The following is a 17,297-nucleotide window of genomic DNA, read 5'->3' as shown; positions in this document are numbered from 1 at the left end:
ATTTCTTTATAACCAAATTGTTTTGATTAATAAACATTATGTCGCAACTCACAAACGTGAACATTTGATGGAAAGGAAGAAAGAAGAAGAAATTCGATCTATACGTCATATAATGAATATCATATCATTATAATTTATGAAAAGAATTGAATTAGATCACGATTCGTCGAAGACCGAAATCATTGTAAAGAGGGAACGGATATTCAAAGTCAAGGCCACGAAGAAATTGAGGTTGTCTTAAAGCAAGACAATAATAATTGATTCTAAACTACCAAGAAAGGTCGTACAAGCACGACATTGGCTGAAAAAAAGTAAAGCTCGTCCGCGATTCCTTCCATGACTGGTCCTTAACTTCTCCCTTTTGTTGATGGCTGGGAAAAGAGGGTTAAAAGTGTTTTCCACGTCGCACGGTACCCCGAAAGTGGAGGTTACCTTTGGAGCGTTCTTCTTGGAAAGCTCCTCGTGGGTCTAAGAAATTAGTAGCCAACTTCCTTTTTTATTAATTACCAATTTCTTTCATGATCGATAAACCAATTCTCTTATTATTTGGCAAATTTTATTTAATTATCAACATCTTAAATTTACCAATTATATAGAAAATTATCAATATATTTTGGTGGCTTCCCAATTTTTTCCCGGATTAAGTAACTCAGTGGAAAAGTTAATAAATTAAATAAAAGACCAATAAATGTTGATAGTTAACTCAAATGAGAGTTAGTAACTAGTTGAAAACTTAATTGAAGAAAAGGTTGACAAATAAGAATTAGTAAATTTAAGGCATAATAAAGAAGGTGAATGAAAAATTGATAAAATAATCAGAAAAGTTGGTAATTGAATAAATAAGCTTGCTAAGTAATTCATATAAGAGTTGGTAACTCAAGACTAATTGGCAATTTAAATAGAGAAATGTAGGTAAGTCACTCTAATTAAAGTCAGTAATATTAAGGCATTTTTTAGAAATGCAACTAGAAGTTTGTAGACGATAAAAAAAAATGATAATGAAAGTTTGAAGGCATTACCCTTTCATTTTTGTTTTTGAGCGAGGTTAGAAGTGCAAGTTCACGTGTCTACATTTCTTAGACATTTCATTTGATTCTCGCCCTATACGCTAGTAATTGGTGGGGCTTAGGCCATTTCTTTGTCTTTCCTTCAATCAGATCTCTAACACTTCTCACTTTCCTACATGACCGTCACCCATTGACCCCAGTTCCACATGTAGTTCTTGCAACTTCCTTGAAATGCATCATACTGCGTTTTCCATTATCCAACTCTTGAAAAATCACTATGAAATGTGGCATGGTTTTACATGCTGTTAGACTTAGACTTTATATGACCATCTTAAAAGTGACCTTTTTTATAAGATTTCTATTTTCTCAACACTTACGTTCCAATAAAAATACTTACATGCACAAAAGACCTAAATGCATTAAAAAATGACAAATTTTAGCGGATGGTGCTGCTATAGTTGGTAGCAAACTCGCTTTGGGTAGAAATGTATTAGTAGCTTATCTGCTATTAGTACCTAAATTTTGGCAATCCAATTTATTGTTAATTGCATAATTTTTTTTTTTTTTTTTTTTTTTTTTTTTGGAATTTTCCCCAATCCCTTACAAAAAATCAATAATTGCATTTTGCATATTGGCTGCTATTTTTTCATACATTATTTAAATCCATATATATACACACACACACACATTGGACCAATAATGGATGGATTCAAGTAAATTGTCTTGAACCTAAGTGATGAACAGTAGCAATGAATGAAAAAAATATAATAAATAAAAGAAAAAATCTGGAAAATTCAATGTCAAATCACCGATTGTGACCTATAAAACAACTAGCGATGGGTGGGCCGCCATGTCAGTATTTTGTGGTGGCATTTGGCCATAAGGACTAGATTGGGATTTGCCGCCACATCATTATTTTTGAGAAATGCAACTAGAAGTTTGTCGATTTAAAAAAAAATGATAATTAAAGTTTGAAGGTGTTACCTTTTCATTTTTGTTTTCGAGCGAGGTTAGGAGTGCAGGTTCACGTGTCCACATTTCTTAGAAATTTCATTTGAATCTTGCCCCATCTATCAATCAATTTGTGGGGCTTAGGGCCATTTCTTAGTCCTTTCTTCAGTCATATCTCTACCACTTCTCACTTTCTTACATGACCATCGCCTCTTGATCCCTGTTCCAGACGTTATTCTTGCAACTTCCTTGAAATGCGTCATACTGCGTTTTCCATCATCCCAATCTTGTAAAATCACCATAAAATGTGGTGTAAGTTGTTTTCATAATTTTAGTAGGTGCAGCTAAGATGAAAAGAGAAAAGGCACTGTTTATAGTCTTTCCTTAGACTTAATTCTAGTATGCATTAAAAATAAAAAAAAAATCTCAGGTTCCTTAGCATAAATGCATTAAAAAAGAACAACTTTTAGTGGATAGTGCTGCAACAATTGGTGACGAATCACTCTGGGTAAAAATGTATATATTGACACATAAATTTTGACTACTCAATTAGTTGTTAAGCTAGGATTGACCCTCATCCCTTGCATTTTGCATATCGTTGCATTGTTTTCATGTATTATTTAAACTCATATATCTGCATAGGATCAGTGGCGGGTGGAGTTAAGTGAATTGTCTCAAACTTAACTGACAAATTGGACGGAATCCATAAAAGCATAAAATTTTTGCCAACCGCATAAGACACTAAGAGGCCAAAATTTATAAATGGAAGAACTAATAGGTCCCAAGGTGGAAAAAATTAATAGAGTAAATTCGGGGGATAACGACAATAACTTTCCAAGGACATTACGGGAATGTCTTCGCAACCATATCATGGCAAGATCGAAGAAAAGAAGAAGAATTATCGTGGTCTTACACATTGAGGGAAACGACAAAGGAAAACAATAAATTAAAATTGAAGAGATGAGACCCAATCTAGCTTGGGTTGCTCGGTCAACAATAAAGGATATCTCAAGCAAATTCTTGATTGTGGGAGCTGCTTCTGAGGTTTGAGATGGAAAGGAATATATTGGCGCTGTTCAAATGCGTTATCTTCTTTTCGTGTTTTCCCTTTTATGAAAAACACATAAAACAGATAAAAAGCAGAAGACAAAAAATTTTTGGTAACTACATTCATCGAACTTACTAATGCTATTTCGTTTCCTCTTTGATTTTCCCAGCCCTCTTGTTTTTAATTCCCCTGTTTTGCTCTGATCCGTATGTGTGTAGGTATTCGAGGGCTTTTAAAGAACAGTTGATTCTAGATTTCCAAGAAAGGTCATGGAAACACGACTATGGATGACAAAATGCAAGATCGTAGGAGGTTCCTTTTCATGATTGCTTTTAATCTTTTTTTCTTTTTGTCGATGGCTGGGCAAATAGTGTTGAGTGTTTTCCTCTTCACACGGTGTACCAGCCATGGGGATAATCTTTTTGAGCATCCTTCTCGGAAATCTCCTCGTGGGCTCTAAGAAATTAGTTGCAAACGTCTATTTATCTATTGTTTGGTTTAAAAATTAACAATTTCAAATCGGTACAAGCATTTATTTAAAATTAATTTCCGTATTACAAAAAATATAAACTGTCACATTGTTACACTCACGACGCATTTATAGCAAAATATTAAAAAAAAAAAAACACGTGCTTAGCCCTTCTCCTATATGATCTATCAATGAATTCTTCTAAGCAGGTTTTGATCACGTAATCTCACTGATCTGTTCAATGAATTAGTCCGTGATTTTTGGCAAATATAGTCTCGGAATATCTTACTTTAATGCTATCAGCTAGGTCTTCAATTTGGGCACTCAAACAGTCGGCAAATCTGCATAAGGAAGGTGACTGATGATCAAGTCTAACTATTTGCATAAAATTTCAAAATTTACAGGACATTTGTATAATTTTTTCTCTTTATTATTATCTTTTTTTTTTTTTTTTTTTGGGGCTACGTGACCAGGATTAGCTTATGCTTGTTGTGCATAGACGCTTAAGTTAAAGCTAGAACTGACGGTTCTAAATATCAAGCAATTACGAGAGAGTTTTCATGTTTCTATAATTTAGAAAAATCATATGAACTTGAATAGATGCTTGATGATTAAAGTGCTATCCAAGTCAAAGAGAGAGAATGATTTAGGAGATCCGATTAATTGTCCTCTAAAATCCCCCATGATCATGTTTCTAGTGCTGGTGCTAGTTAAATGGGGTGTTTTCTTTTCTTGTTTTCCCTTATATCAAAAACACGCGAAATAGATAATCAGCAGATACAAAAAAGTACACCGGCTCCCAATTATACTCAACCTTATTGTTTTGATTTTTTTTTTCAAAACCATATTGTTTTGATTAATAAACATTATGTTGCAACCCACAGATCTAAATATTCAGCAGAAAGGAAAACAGGAGAAATTTCTATCTATCCGTCGTAAAATGACTCTCATACCGTTATGATTTATGAGAGGAATTGAACTTTGATACAATACACCTTCCACATCGATACTGACATAAAATTTTAAATGTATTAATACTCTCTCGTTGCGTTGATCAAGATTTGTTGAAGATCGAAATCATTGCTAAGACAAGACAAATTATGACGAGTCTAGGGAACTCGATCCCTGTCCAGATCACGAAGAGATGATGGTTACATTTGAAGCAAGACATTAATAATTGATTGTAGACTACCAAGGAAGGTCGTAGAAGCACGATAATGAATGAGAAAAAGTAAAGCTCATCTGCGAATCCTTTCATGACTGATTTTTAAATTTTCCCTTTGGTTGATGGCTGGGAAAGAAGCGTTAAAAAGTCTTTTCCATTTCACACGGTAGACCGAAGGTGGAGATTTCCTTTCGAGCGTCCTTCTTGGAAAGCACTCCCTGGGTCTAAGAAATTGGTGGCCACTGGCCAGCGCCTTTTTGTTTTCATTTTTTTTCTTTTTAATTACCAATTTCTTCTTGAATGATAAACCAATTCTCTTATTATTTGGAAAATTTTATTTAATTATCAACATATTAAATTTACCAATCGTATATAAAATTATCAATATTTACTTGGTGACTTCCCGATTTTTTCCAGATTAAGTAACTCAATGGAAAAGTTAATAAATTAAAATAAAAATAAAAATAAGCATTGATAGTTAACTTGAATAAGAGTTGGTAACCAGCTTAATCAATGAAATGGTTGAAAAATAAGAGTTAGTAAATTTAAGGCCCCAATAGAGAAAGGTGAATGAAAAATTGATAAAAAGAATAAGAAAAGTTGGCAATTAAAAAAATAAAACTCGGTAAGTAATTCCAATAAGAGTTGGTAGCTCAAAACTAATTGATAATTTAAAAAGAGAAAATTCGGTAAGTCACTCTAATTAAAGTCAATAATATTTAGGCATATTTCGAAGTGCAACTAGAAGTAGACGATAAAAGAAATGATAATTAAAGTTTAAAGGCGTTACCCTTTCATTTTTATTCTCAAGCGAGTTTAGAAATGCAAGTTCACGTGTTTACATTTATCAGACATTTCATTTGATTCTTGCCCCATACACCCAGTCACTTGTGGGGCTTAGGCCATTTCCTAGTCCTTTCTTTAATCAGATCTCTACCACTTCTATCTTTCCTACCTGACCATTGGTTGTTGACCACCATCCCACACGTAGTTCTTGCAACTTCCTAGAAATGCATCATAACGCGTTTTCCATCATCCCAATCTTGTAAAATCACCACAAAATGTTGTGTGATTTGTATTCAGAATTTTAGTAGGTGCAGCTAAGATGAAAAGAAGAAGGCGTTGTTTATATTCTTTCCTCATACTTAGACTTTATAGGCCACTTCTTACGAGTGTTTTCAAAATGCATTAAAAAAAGGACAACTTTATGTGGATGGTGCCTCTACAGTTGGTGATGAACTCACTTTGGGCAAAAATGTATTAATAACTTATTCACCGTTGATACCTTAATTTTTGGCAACCCAATTAGCTATTAATTGCATAAAAAAAATATAGAATTGACCCCGATCCCTAACAAAAAATCTATAATTGCATCTTGCATATTAGTTGTGTTTTTTTCATGCATTATTTAATTCCATATGAGGGTGGATTTAGATGAATGGTCTCGAACTTAATTGATAAACTATACTGAGCTCATAAGAGCATAAAAATTTTGCCAATTGCAGAAAACACTGAGTGGCCGAAATTTATAAATGGAAGAAGTAAGAGGAGCCAAGGTGGAAAAAAATTAATTCATTATAGTAAACGCGGGGGATAAAGACAATAACTTCATAAAAAAGAAAAAAATTCAAAGGAGATTGCAGGAATGTCTTCGCAACCATATCATGATTCATGACAAGATCGAAGAAAAGAAGAAGAATTATCGCGGTCTTACATATTGAGGGAAACGACAAAGGAAAACAATAGATTAAAAAGGAAAAAATGAGAGGGAAAGGAATATTGAGAGTAATATATGATTATTTTAAAACAAGAAAGGGGAGATTAATAGTTCACAAAAAAGTAAAAAGAAAGAAAAACACTATACTGAGGGGAGATTGCTTGTCCTTGTTCGCCGGGGTGGTTTAATTTCTCGGCGTCGTTGCTGCTTTTGTCTGGTGGTCCGTGGTTTGCTTTCTCGTTGAAATCCTCGAGATCTCATTTGCCGGCGTTGGTCTTTGGCTCCTGTCCTTCTAAGAACGCCGCCACCGCCGGCCCCCCACGCCAGTCACCACGCTCACTGCCGGCTTGGCCATTGTTGCGCCTCTACCTCCCTTGCTTGCTCACCTCGTCGTACTCAGTGCGTCCTGCTGGGGTCGTGACAGCAGCTTTGCCAACTTGTTCTAACGCCACAGCAGCAGTCCCAGACAGTTTCTTTTCGTCACTGGATTTTACGCGTAGCATTATTTTATTTCCTTCTATTCAATGCAGAATAAAGAAGAAGGTATGTTGTATCTTAAGAGGCTAGCCATTAAAGTCTTACGTACCGAGTTTCGTAATTCAAGAGATGAAATTATCCCCAGGGACACTATTTAAACATCTCGAATGATTGACTTTATTTTCTAGTCTTTTTTGATATATTTCCATGATTATTATTATTTTCATGTTATTTACTATTTTTCCAACAAAAATGTGGCACATCCTTAATGGGTCAGTTAAGTCTTTTCGCACCCAACTACCATCTCACAACTGTCGGTCATTCCCTCCTATGACTCGGGACTATATATGAGCCTGCACAGGGCAGAGAGTCCTCAGATTCTTGAACTTATCTCTTCCTCAATCTTTTTGTTTCTCGACCTGCAATTGTTTCTTTTCGCTTTTTTGAACTCGATGGAACTTAGACTAGATCGATTCATTATGGTGAGAGAAAAGAGGGATATATGGCCTATCCTGTTGAAATTTGGGGTTGCTTTGCCTCTGTTTTTTGCTGGATTCCTCTACTCTCGCATCCGAACCAGAAGAGTCATACCCAAGCTGCCTCCTAGGGGTGCCCTTCCGGTTTTGAATAACTTGTCCTTTTAGAGATTTTTGTTTACTTATCTTGTTTACGGATTTTGCTGAAATAGCTCGTCGGTTGGTCTGTAGATTGCGGAAGCGAGGCTCATTCTGAAGGTCAGAGGACTGGGCTTTCAGGTTTTGAATAACTTGCCCTTTTAAAGATTTTTGTTTACTCATCTTGTTTACGGATTTTGCTGAAATAGCTTGTTGGTTGGTCTGTAGATGGCAGCGGCGAGGCTCATTCCGAAGGTCAGAGGACTGAGCTTTCAGGTTTTTGAATGACTAGCTCTTTTAGAGATTTTTGTTTACTCATCTTGTTTACGGATTTTGCTGAAATACCTTGTTGGTTGGTCTGTAGATCGTAGCGGTGGGGCTCATTCCGAAGGTCAGAGGACTGGGATTTCATTTAAGTTTGTTCATTAGTTTATTCATTATCTAGCGTTCATAGATACTATCCTACTCTCAATCACTATCTCGTGTTCTTGGACTCCAGAGTCAATTTATTTTTCCTGTCACGAGAAAAATTCTCATCAATGCTTGTTGGGTCACACTCTTCCGCCTCTAGACCTTTTCCTGCACCAGCGTTTGTCTTCTGAAAGTTCCAGAGCCTCAACCTTTTTTTTTTGTTTGTTTGATTATGTACATGTGTTTTATGTTGTTCCTTAAATTTATTGGTGCGGACACGATAAATTGATAAGGACTGACCAAAGACGCCCCCATATTTTCAGTTTACTTAGGCTTCGATTTCTACTTGACTCGACTCTGAATGTTGAGCCTCCGGTGGGCTCATCATCCCAAGTCTGTAAAATATTTTGTGAAATCTTTGATGGCAGAAGACGCATCTACGATAACGAGGACTAGTTCAGAGGCAGGATCCACCAGCAATGACACATCAGGAGCTCTGTTTGATGTGTTCTTGAGCTTTCGAGGACCAGATACTCGTTTGACCTTCACAGATACCCTCTATTATGCCCTGCTAGAAAAGGGCATCTGTGTTTTCATAGACAAGAAAGGGATTGATGCTGGTGACGAGATCGGCCCTGAAATTTACCGGGCCATTGATGACTCAAAAGTCTGCATTCCCATCTTCTCCACAGGCTATGCCTCTAGTAGGTGGTGCCTACGTGAGCTAGAACATATGATGAAGCGTAGGAAAACCCACAAACTGGAGGTCGTGCCCATTTTCTATGACGTGGAACCTTCTGTTTTGAAGCTTGAAACCGGAGCATATAGGGATGCTTTGAATCAGCATAAAAGAGAACGTGGGAATGAGACTGTGCAGGGCTGGGAGGAGGCCCTCAAGGAAGTTACTAAAATCAAAGGATGGAATGCCAAAAACACAGGGTATGTTAACTCACTCAACTCCAACTTCCATTTTCTCTCCGTTTCTTGTGCTTGAATACTGATTATAATTTGAATAGCCAAATTTTTTATTCGGACATTTCACTTTTACACACTGTAACTACTAGGGAAAAACTTTAAAAAAGAAATGCGAAAGAAGGATAGAACGAAGCAAGCAGCTTCTCTGCTTTTAATTGACAAAAAGGGGGAGAGAGTCGAAGAATAGTGATCGTTGGCTTTGCTCTAATGGTGCCGGACTCCGCTGATCTTCCCGAGATAGTCCATGCTCAATTGTGGAAAATCACGGGACGGTCATCATGGCGAGGTGACCTCATACTAGTAGATCTATTTGTTCCTAATGTCTCTGCGGCTGGTGGACGCCCATCGATGACTCCACTTGTAGATTGTAAACTTTTTGATCTATTTTGGTGCCCTATTTCCTCACCATCTTTCAGATATTGCTGTTTCCCCAAATCTGTTTCCTTTTTCCACTTTCAGATCTGATTTAATTCGTAGTTTTTTTTTTTTTTTTCAATTAGAAAGGGCTCGGTTTATGTTTTTCGGATTTGAAGCGTGGACCCATTGAATAATGTTTTTCGAGCAGTATGAACGTGAAGCTTCATAAAACAAACCAATCCGTCCAGATTGGATATGAGCTGGGCTGGGACGGGTCTTGTAAATTTCTTTCCACAGGTAGCTAGTTTTGATTGAGCTCCTATCCTTTCACTAACTTGATTTGAAAGAGTACTTTTGATTGGCGTCAAACCAACCATATTGTTTTTTGGATAGAATTAACTTTGAACCAGTCTATAGAAAATTTATTTTTGAAAAAATTGCGGTGTGTGACCGAAACAATTTGTATACAAGACACTCAAACAATTCCCCAAAATTCTAAACGCCCATTTATATCATACCATGTAATTCAGTATACTAACAATTTCTACATCAAAATTTTTTTGGGTGCATTTTGTATCTAATTTTTATACTTAACATGAATTTACTAAGAAAGTTCGCGGTCCAAAAAGTTCTCCCATCCAAAAGCTTCAGGCGGTTTGAGGAAGTCGCCGAAACGTTCTAGGATGTGTCTGTAAGAGAAAGAATTGATTGGCCTTTTCACCGTCCTTGAGTTCGCAATTTCTAAATGGAATAATGCCACGCCGGAGAATATAGGGAAAAGCAAGAGATTTGCTTCAAAGCATGAATTAATTAATTTCAAGGAGGGTGCCGGATAAAATTAGTTTTTATAGTAGGTAGATTTAAGATTCAATCAGTTAGCATCGTGTAGTGTAAAAACATCAAATCTTGATTATTGTCACATGATACGAATCTAGGTTAGACTCAAAACGACTATGCAGATTAAATTTTATATTGCAACTATAAATCTAGGTGGACTCAGAACGACCATGCCCAGCTCACCTTAAACTCGAGCATGAGAGAGCCCACACCCACACTAATACTCAACTCACTCCCGACCCACACAATGAATCAAAACAAAACTTAATCTCTCGACTCTCTCTATCTCTCGCCTCACAGCTAAATTGTTATGTGAGATTATAATATAAAAAGGTTGGTTCTTAAAGTTACCAGTTACAATAGAAAATGTGATTTACAAGTTTACTTATATAGGGAATTGAAAAAAAGAAACAGCAAAACAAAGAAGGAAACATAAGGGAACGGTTTAGTTCCAATCCGATTACTTGGTGGACTTGTTCAATTTCCAATTCCAGAAAACCTGGAACCGCCCCTGCTTCAGTTCCTGATATATATATATATATGCGATGAATATTGGAAGGGATCATTTTACATTTCATGGTCTTGGTCATCACATATTAAATATCCATTTTATCTTATTACCATGAGTGAATCGATTCGGAAAGTCATGTACTATTTTTTTTCTCTTTATATCCCACATTTTGTGGCTAACTCATATCATTTACAGTAACTTCATAATACTCACTAATGATATGCAGCCATGGAGAACTCACACGACAAATAGCTCTAGAAGTTTTGGGTAAGCTTGACGTGTCTGCAGTACATCTGCATGATCCTTTAGTTGGGATCGACAAATCAGTGGATAAAGTTATAGATTTGTTGAGTGTTGAATATGAGGACATAAGACTTGTTGGAATATGTGGAATAGGTGGGATAGGCAAGACAACTCTTGCCAAGATCGTTTACAAGAAGTTGTCAGCTCGTTTTCAAAGTTGTAGCTTTATCCACGATATTCGACAAGCATCAGAAAGTTCGAGTTTTGGTCTTCTAGATGTGCAAAGGCAACTAGTGCGTGATATCCTTGGGGACAAAAGAATTGAGATTCCCAGCATTGACGAAGGGAAAAATATGATCAAAATACGATTTAGAAACAAGAAAGTTCTTATAATCCTTGATGATGTAAATGAGGGGAGCCAACTAAGGGCACTAGCAGCAGAGGGGAGATGGTTTGGTTCAGGAAGTAGAATTTTGGTTACAACGAGGGATAAAAGTGTTTTGTCTGTGTTTGAGAATAGTTTGAGTTATGAAGTGGAAGAGCTGAATAGTCAAGAATCTTTAGAACTGTTTAGCAAGTGTGCATTTGGAAGCAACTTTCACTTTCCTCCAAGTGACTTTCTCAGTCTATCTAAAGAAGCTATTGCAAGAGCTGGGGGCTTCCTTTAACTATTGAAGTGATCGGTTCATTGTTACGTGGAAAAGAAGAGGCAGCGTGGAAAGATATTTTAAGAAAGATGGAAATATATCCTTGTGAGGATGTGCTGAAACATTTAAGGTTAAGTTATGATGCTTTAGATGTCACAGAAAAGGACATCTTTCTTGATGTTGCCTGTTTCCTAGCCGGAAAAAATAAGAGAGATGCAACTTATATGTGGGATGACTGTCGATTGTTTCCAGAACAGGGAATCCAAGTCCTACTTTCAAGGTCCTTAGTAAAAATTAGAGAGGAGAATGAGTTATGGATGCATGACCAGCTTAAGGACTTAGGTAGGAGTATTGTACTTGCTGAAAATTACAACAATCCAGGAAAGCGTTCGCGAGTGTGGAATCATAAAGATGCGTTGGGCATGATCACCAGAGATAAGGTAAAGCTAAGTGCAATTGCTTGTAACTTTTTCATAGCATAAATCTGCCTAATATAATTTTTTTCCAGCTTATTTTGTACTTTACATGGGTTGATGGAAGACTCTTTTTCATCGTTATAGGGAAGTGAAACTGTTGAGGCGATTTGTGTGGATTTAGATGGGATTTCTTTGACATCGAAAGAGTTTAAGAAATTCCCAAATATAAGATATCTTGAAATGACGAGCGGAAATCTCTCCGAAGACTTTAAGGACGTTTTTCCAGAACTAAGATGGCTTTCTTTGAAGAATTGTTCCTCAATTTCGCAAGCTACCCACTTTTTTCCTAAAGAACTACTCATCCTGGACCTTTCAGGGAGTGATATAATAGAGTACTGGGATGGTTGGACTCAACTCAAGGTATGGGCAACTTTTTAGGTACAATGTTTGCTTACCTTTTTATTTCCACACAAGTTCGTGCGTTACACTGGTTGAGGGTTATCTTATTATTTAAGTGAAAGAAGATATCTAGCTGTTGAAGGATGTCCCTAAGATACCTTTTCCGACCTCCATATTCAGCTTCTTTTAATGTTTTCAAACTCACTTGCTTCCTGATAGCTAGAAGTATATTGAAACAAAATTAGTTTAACGTATGTTTAATATGTCTCGTTTGGTAGCTGGAATTTGTAAAGTATTCTAACCATTAGGTGTGGCAATGTAAATTTTAAAGCTGTAGCACATCAAAGCTGTGTGCGTCAGCTTTCTAAAAGCTTTTATAAGGTTCCATAGCTTTGACTTAGTTGCAACTGAGAGGTATTTTCCAATTACTTTGTAAAGCTGCAGTTGAACTTTTTACAACTGAAGCTATTGCTGCAAAGTTTCACCAAACAGTCTCAACGAGCTACTATGGTTACTTCACATGAGTAGTATATTTACACACATTTATAATTAAAGAAGTGCGTAGAGTGGAGTTTTGTGATTGGGTCACACCATGGCAACTTTTCGTCACCTGCTTCCCTAAACATTAAATAGGAAACGCTGCCCTTCACATTGATAAGATAAAAGAACTTCATTAACGTACTTAAACTAATAATTGATGTTCATTGGACAGCATATTAACATCTTTATATAACATAGGAACATGGGTGTAATTTGAGATGATAGTGAATAAATCTAAGTACTCTAATTAACAAATATATTGGGTTTATCATGTATATGATTGGTTTATAATGCGTCTATTAATTAGTAAATAAGAATTATCAAAATTGTTGGTGTATGAAAATAAATTTAAGAATAACTTTAAATTCAAATATTCTAAGTATAAAGTTATGTCGTAAAAATATACAAATGAAAAAGACATAGTATACAACGGATTACTTAGTAAAGTAATGAGCAATGTTGATAAATATGAATCATTTGTACTAAGTTGTGAATAACTTTAGAGTATATTTTGTATTATATGACCACATCACCCAAATATAAGAACTTTCAATAAGTCTAGTTTAAAACTTGTGCAACGACTACTATCACTAAAATAATTCACGACAAAATGCTCTTCGTGTTTTGTTTCAATGCTTTGAGGGTCTCTTTTCAGAATTGAGACGGTTTTCTTGGGATTGTTTTTCAAACGAACTTTGCAACAGACTTTTGCCCAAAAAATCTGTTAATCCTTGAATTATCATGGAGCTCAATAGACGAACATTGGGTTGGTTGGACACAACTCAAGGTACGCATGTGCAAATAATTTAGTATAAAATGTTATATTTTCTTCCAGTCACACAAGCTCTTGCGTCACACGGGGTTGTAGATCGTCATTTTATTCAAATATCTGTTTGATTGAAGTTTATTGGCTTTCCGACCAAAAAAGAAAAAGTTTATTGGCTTAATTCATACGACAAATCTTGGCTTGAAGAAGGCTTGTGACTCCAATCCCTCATTCCATAAGGCTGAAACTTACTGTTGTGTTTTCACTAGAAGTACATCCAATCAAATAATTACTTTACATTTATGTGATAGATTTGATTGAAAAGATAATGCTACTTGTAAATTTCCGTTGAAGACACTTTGGTCAACGGAAAGAATGTTATCCTTGACCACTTTTATTCGTTTCGTTCAATATTGTGTTCATAGATATTATGTTATGTTAATGGAGAGAATGTAACACGTGTAGATGTTTCAAGATTGCATTTTTCATTTTTACCCAGTCAAACAATTCTTTTTGGTCCTTTTTGGCAAAAAAAAAAAAATTCTTTTTGGTCCGAATCTAATCAAACAGTTAACTTCCCAAAAAAAAAAAGATATCATGATTTGGTTGTCGGTCATTGATCTGCATTGCATTTTATAGTTTTACATTGATACTAGGTTATTGCTGTTATATCATTTATGGTAATTCTTCTCCTGATGACCTTCTTCAATTCAAATTGATTGTAGCTGCATGATTAAAGGGCATTGTAATTTGTACATTATATGTTAATAGTAACTAAATTTTTGCGTTGCACTATGAATAAAGGAAGTGACTTGATTAGATATTCATACATGTTTCGTGAATTCGTAGTTTGTCCTGCTAACTTTCTTCGATTCAAATTGATTGTAGCTGCACGATTAAAGGGCATTGTAATATGTACATTCTATGTTAATAGTAACTTAATTTTTGTGTTGCAATATGAACGAAGGAAATGACTTGATTAGATATTCATACATGTTTTGTGAATTATGTACTTTGTAGGATTATTAGATCATCTAATGGAATAAATGTCATAGCTTAATATCTATTGACTTCATTACTATTTAAAGAACAATTTATAAACATTAATGTTATTTTGAGTTCCCTAATCACGCCAAATAGTTGTCACAATAGATGTTTAAATTTAAGTGAAATATAAGTAGCTACTATCTATACTATACAAGTATGCGATGCCAAAGAAAAACCGAACAATAGAGAGAAATTAGCAAAATAATAAAAATTGGCGAGTAAAACTGAACATGCAAATCTGATTTATTAGAGCATCAATACTATTAAATGAATATTATTCTCTTCAAAAGGTTCAATTTATGAAGCAAAAAAAAAAAAAAAAGAAAAAAAGTAAAGTGCAAATATAGATTAGTTAACAGTTGGAAGATATGTAAAATTATTTTCTATATTGAAATTTAGAAGGTACATTTACATAGGAAAAGATGCAAAGTTTAGAGTCATGAGTGCTAGTGGTGGCGACAAAATCGGTAATTGGATGATGAAGTTAGAAAGGGATGTTATAATTTATAGGAGAAGTGTTGGCTATATTCTGTCTTTTTATTATTTGATACGGGGGGTAATATGAGAATAGATCTATCTTTTTTCAATTTATTGGTGGGGACAATATTGGAAGAAATGAAAAAGTGTGACAAAGATTGGTTTTGGCTTAAGTTAGGAATGCATATACAAAGTATTTATAAGGTTACTTTAGTGGAATGCTTCTTTAATCGATATATTTGCTTATGTCCCGCAAAACTTCTATAAGCTAAACTCGTTGGATATATATAATCATTTGACAGGTACTTACAAGATTGAAAGTCCTGGATTTGTCAAGTTGTATGCTATCAGAGACTCTTGACCTCTCTATATTTTTATCCTTAGAAATATTAATTCTACAGTCGTGTTTGAGTCATAAGAAACTTTTCAACTCAATTGGAATGTTGAAATGTTTAGTTGAGTTGGACATCTCATACTCATTAATGCTAGAGTTGCCAAATACCATCGTCAATCTAGAGAGCTTGAAAGTGTTGAAGATGAACGGAACTTCTGTGAAAAAGTTACCCGAGGCTATTGGTATGATGGAGAAACTTGAGGAAATTCATGGAAACGATTGCAAGGAGCTAAAGATGATTCCTAGTGATATTGGGAGACTACCACTCTTGAAGATTTTGGCATTAACAGCAACTATTGTGGAGAATGTGCCAGAGCTTCCACAAAGTTTGATAAGTCTATGTTTGTCTTCAAGAGCCGTAGGAAAAGTTCCAGAGATCTACAATCGGGTGAACCTTCCGAGTTTAAGAAATCTGGAATTATGTTTCGGCAAAGACAATGATGAAACCTTTGTCTACTATGAATCAGAGCGACAACCCCACGCTTTCAGCTCATCGCGTATGAAACTTTTGAATATTACTAGCGTAACCTCATTTGGGGCTTGGTTTCATTGTGCAAGAGAACTTGAACTTATCCGATGCGAGACCCTATGCCAGATTCAACATCTTCCCTCCGGTTTGAGGAAATTGAAAATTAGGAATTGCAGTCTTCTTGAAGTTGTTGACCTTTCCAACTTGGGGAATTTGTTGGAGCTAAGTCTATTAAATAATCAGAATTGTCATATTCAAGGGCATGAAGATTTAGCATTGTTGCAACACTTAAAAGTGTACAACTGCAGGTCAAGCAAGTTCAACTGGCTTGAAAGACTGAAGAATCTACGGCACTTGCAGCTTAAGATGTGTCCCTCCCTTCAAACGTTGTCCAACTTATCTAACTTGAAAAATCTCAAGGAGTTCAAACTATGGGATTGTCCGAAATTGGTTGACATTGAAGGTCTTGACAGATTGGAATCACTAGAAAAGCTTGATAATCAATGCTGCAGCTTACTTGATCTATCCCACTCGAAGAAGCTGAAGAACCTGCGCCAGATTGAACAGCTTCCCTCTGGTTTGAGGAAACTCACAATTAGTTATTGCCATCTCCTTGAAGTTGTCGACCTTTCCAACTTGGAGAATTTGTTGGAGCTAAGTCTAATCAACAGTGAGATTTGTGATATTCAAGGGCTTGAAGGTTTAGCATCGTTGCAATGCTTAAGAGTGTATGACTCCAAGTCAAGCAAGTTCAACAGGCTTGAAAGATTGAAGAATCTACGGCTCTTAGAGCTTGTGAGGTGCCCCTCCCTTCATATATTGCCCAACTTATCCAACTTAAAAAATCTGAAGGAGTTTAAACTGTGGGATTGTCCAAAAGTGGTTGAGATTGAAGGTCTTGACAGATTGGAATCACTAGAAAGGCTTGATATCCAATGCTGCAGTTCCTTGCGAAGCTTACCCGATCTATCCCACTTGAAGAAGCAGAAGAACCTACACCAAATTCAACAACTTCCCTCGGGTTTGAGGAAACTCAAAATTAGTTATTGCCATCTCCTTGAAGTTGTTGACCTTTCCAACTTGGAGAATTTGATGAACCTAAGTCTAATCAACAATGAGATTTGTGATATTCAAGGGCTTGAAGGTTTAGCATCATTGCAGTGCTTGAGAGTGGACAACTGCAAGTCAAGCAAGTTCAGTGGGCTTGAAAGACTGAAGAATCTACGACTCTTACAGCTTAGGATGTGTTGGTTCCTTCGGACATTGCCCAACTTATCTAACTTAAAAATCTCGAGGAATTTGAACTATGGTACTGTCCTAACCGGTTCGGATTGAAGGTCTTGATAGATTGGAATTACTA

General features: G+C 35.9%; 2 protein-coding genes across 5 annotated transcripts; both read left to right on the top strand.

Moving 5' to 3' along the window:
• The first annotated feature begins 7,224 nt into the window (after positions 1–7,224).
• On the top strand, positions 7,225–11,477 carry LOC104436973 (disease resistance protein RPV1). Of its 4 annotated transcripts, none has more exons than XM_039310502.1 (6): positions 7,225–7,443; positions 7,542–7,568; positions 7,677–7,703; positions 7,813–7,839; positions 8,288–8,798; positions 10,766–11,477. In XM_039310502.1, the coding sequence occupies exons 1-6, from the start codon at positions 7,287–7,289 to the stop codon at positions 11,448–11,450; spliced, it is 1,434 nt and encodes a 477-aa protein (XP_039166436.1). In that variant the 5' UTR covers positions 7,225–7,286; the 3' UTR covers positions 11,451–11,477. The 4 variants fall into 4 exon arrangements, with proteins under 4 accessions (XP_039166436.1, XP_039166434.1, XP_039166435.1 ...); XM_039310500.1 differs by having other exon boundaries at positions 7,677–7,724; XM_039310501.1 differs by having other exon boundaries at positions 7,542–7,589.
• Positions 11,478–15,556: 4,079 nt separating this feature from the next.
• Positions 15,557–16,980, top strand: LOC120291785 (putative adenylate cyclase regulatory protein). The gene is made up of 2 exons (XM_039309518.1): positions 15,557–16,732; positions 16,882–16,980. Exons 1-2 carry the CDS (start codon positions 15,557–15,559, stop codon positions 16,978–16,980), a joined length of 1,275 nt encoding a protein of 424 aa, XP_039165452.1.
• The last annotated feature ends 317 nt before the right edge of the window (positions 16,981–17,297 follow it).

The sequence above is a fragment of the Eucalyptus grandis genome, chromosome 3, assembly GCF_016545825.1.
Source record: "Eucalyptus grandis isolate ANBG69807.140 chromosome 3, ASM1654582v1, whole genome shotgun sequence".
In the NCBI taxonomy this organism is placed as follows: domain Eukaryota; kingdom Viridiplantae; phylum Streptophyta; class Magnoliopsida; order Myrtales; family Myrtaceae; genus Eucalyptus; species Eucalyptus grandis.
The sequence above is the reverse complement of the archived record's forward strand: the minus strand, read 5'-3'. Positions and strand labels throughout refer to the sequence as shown.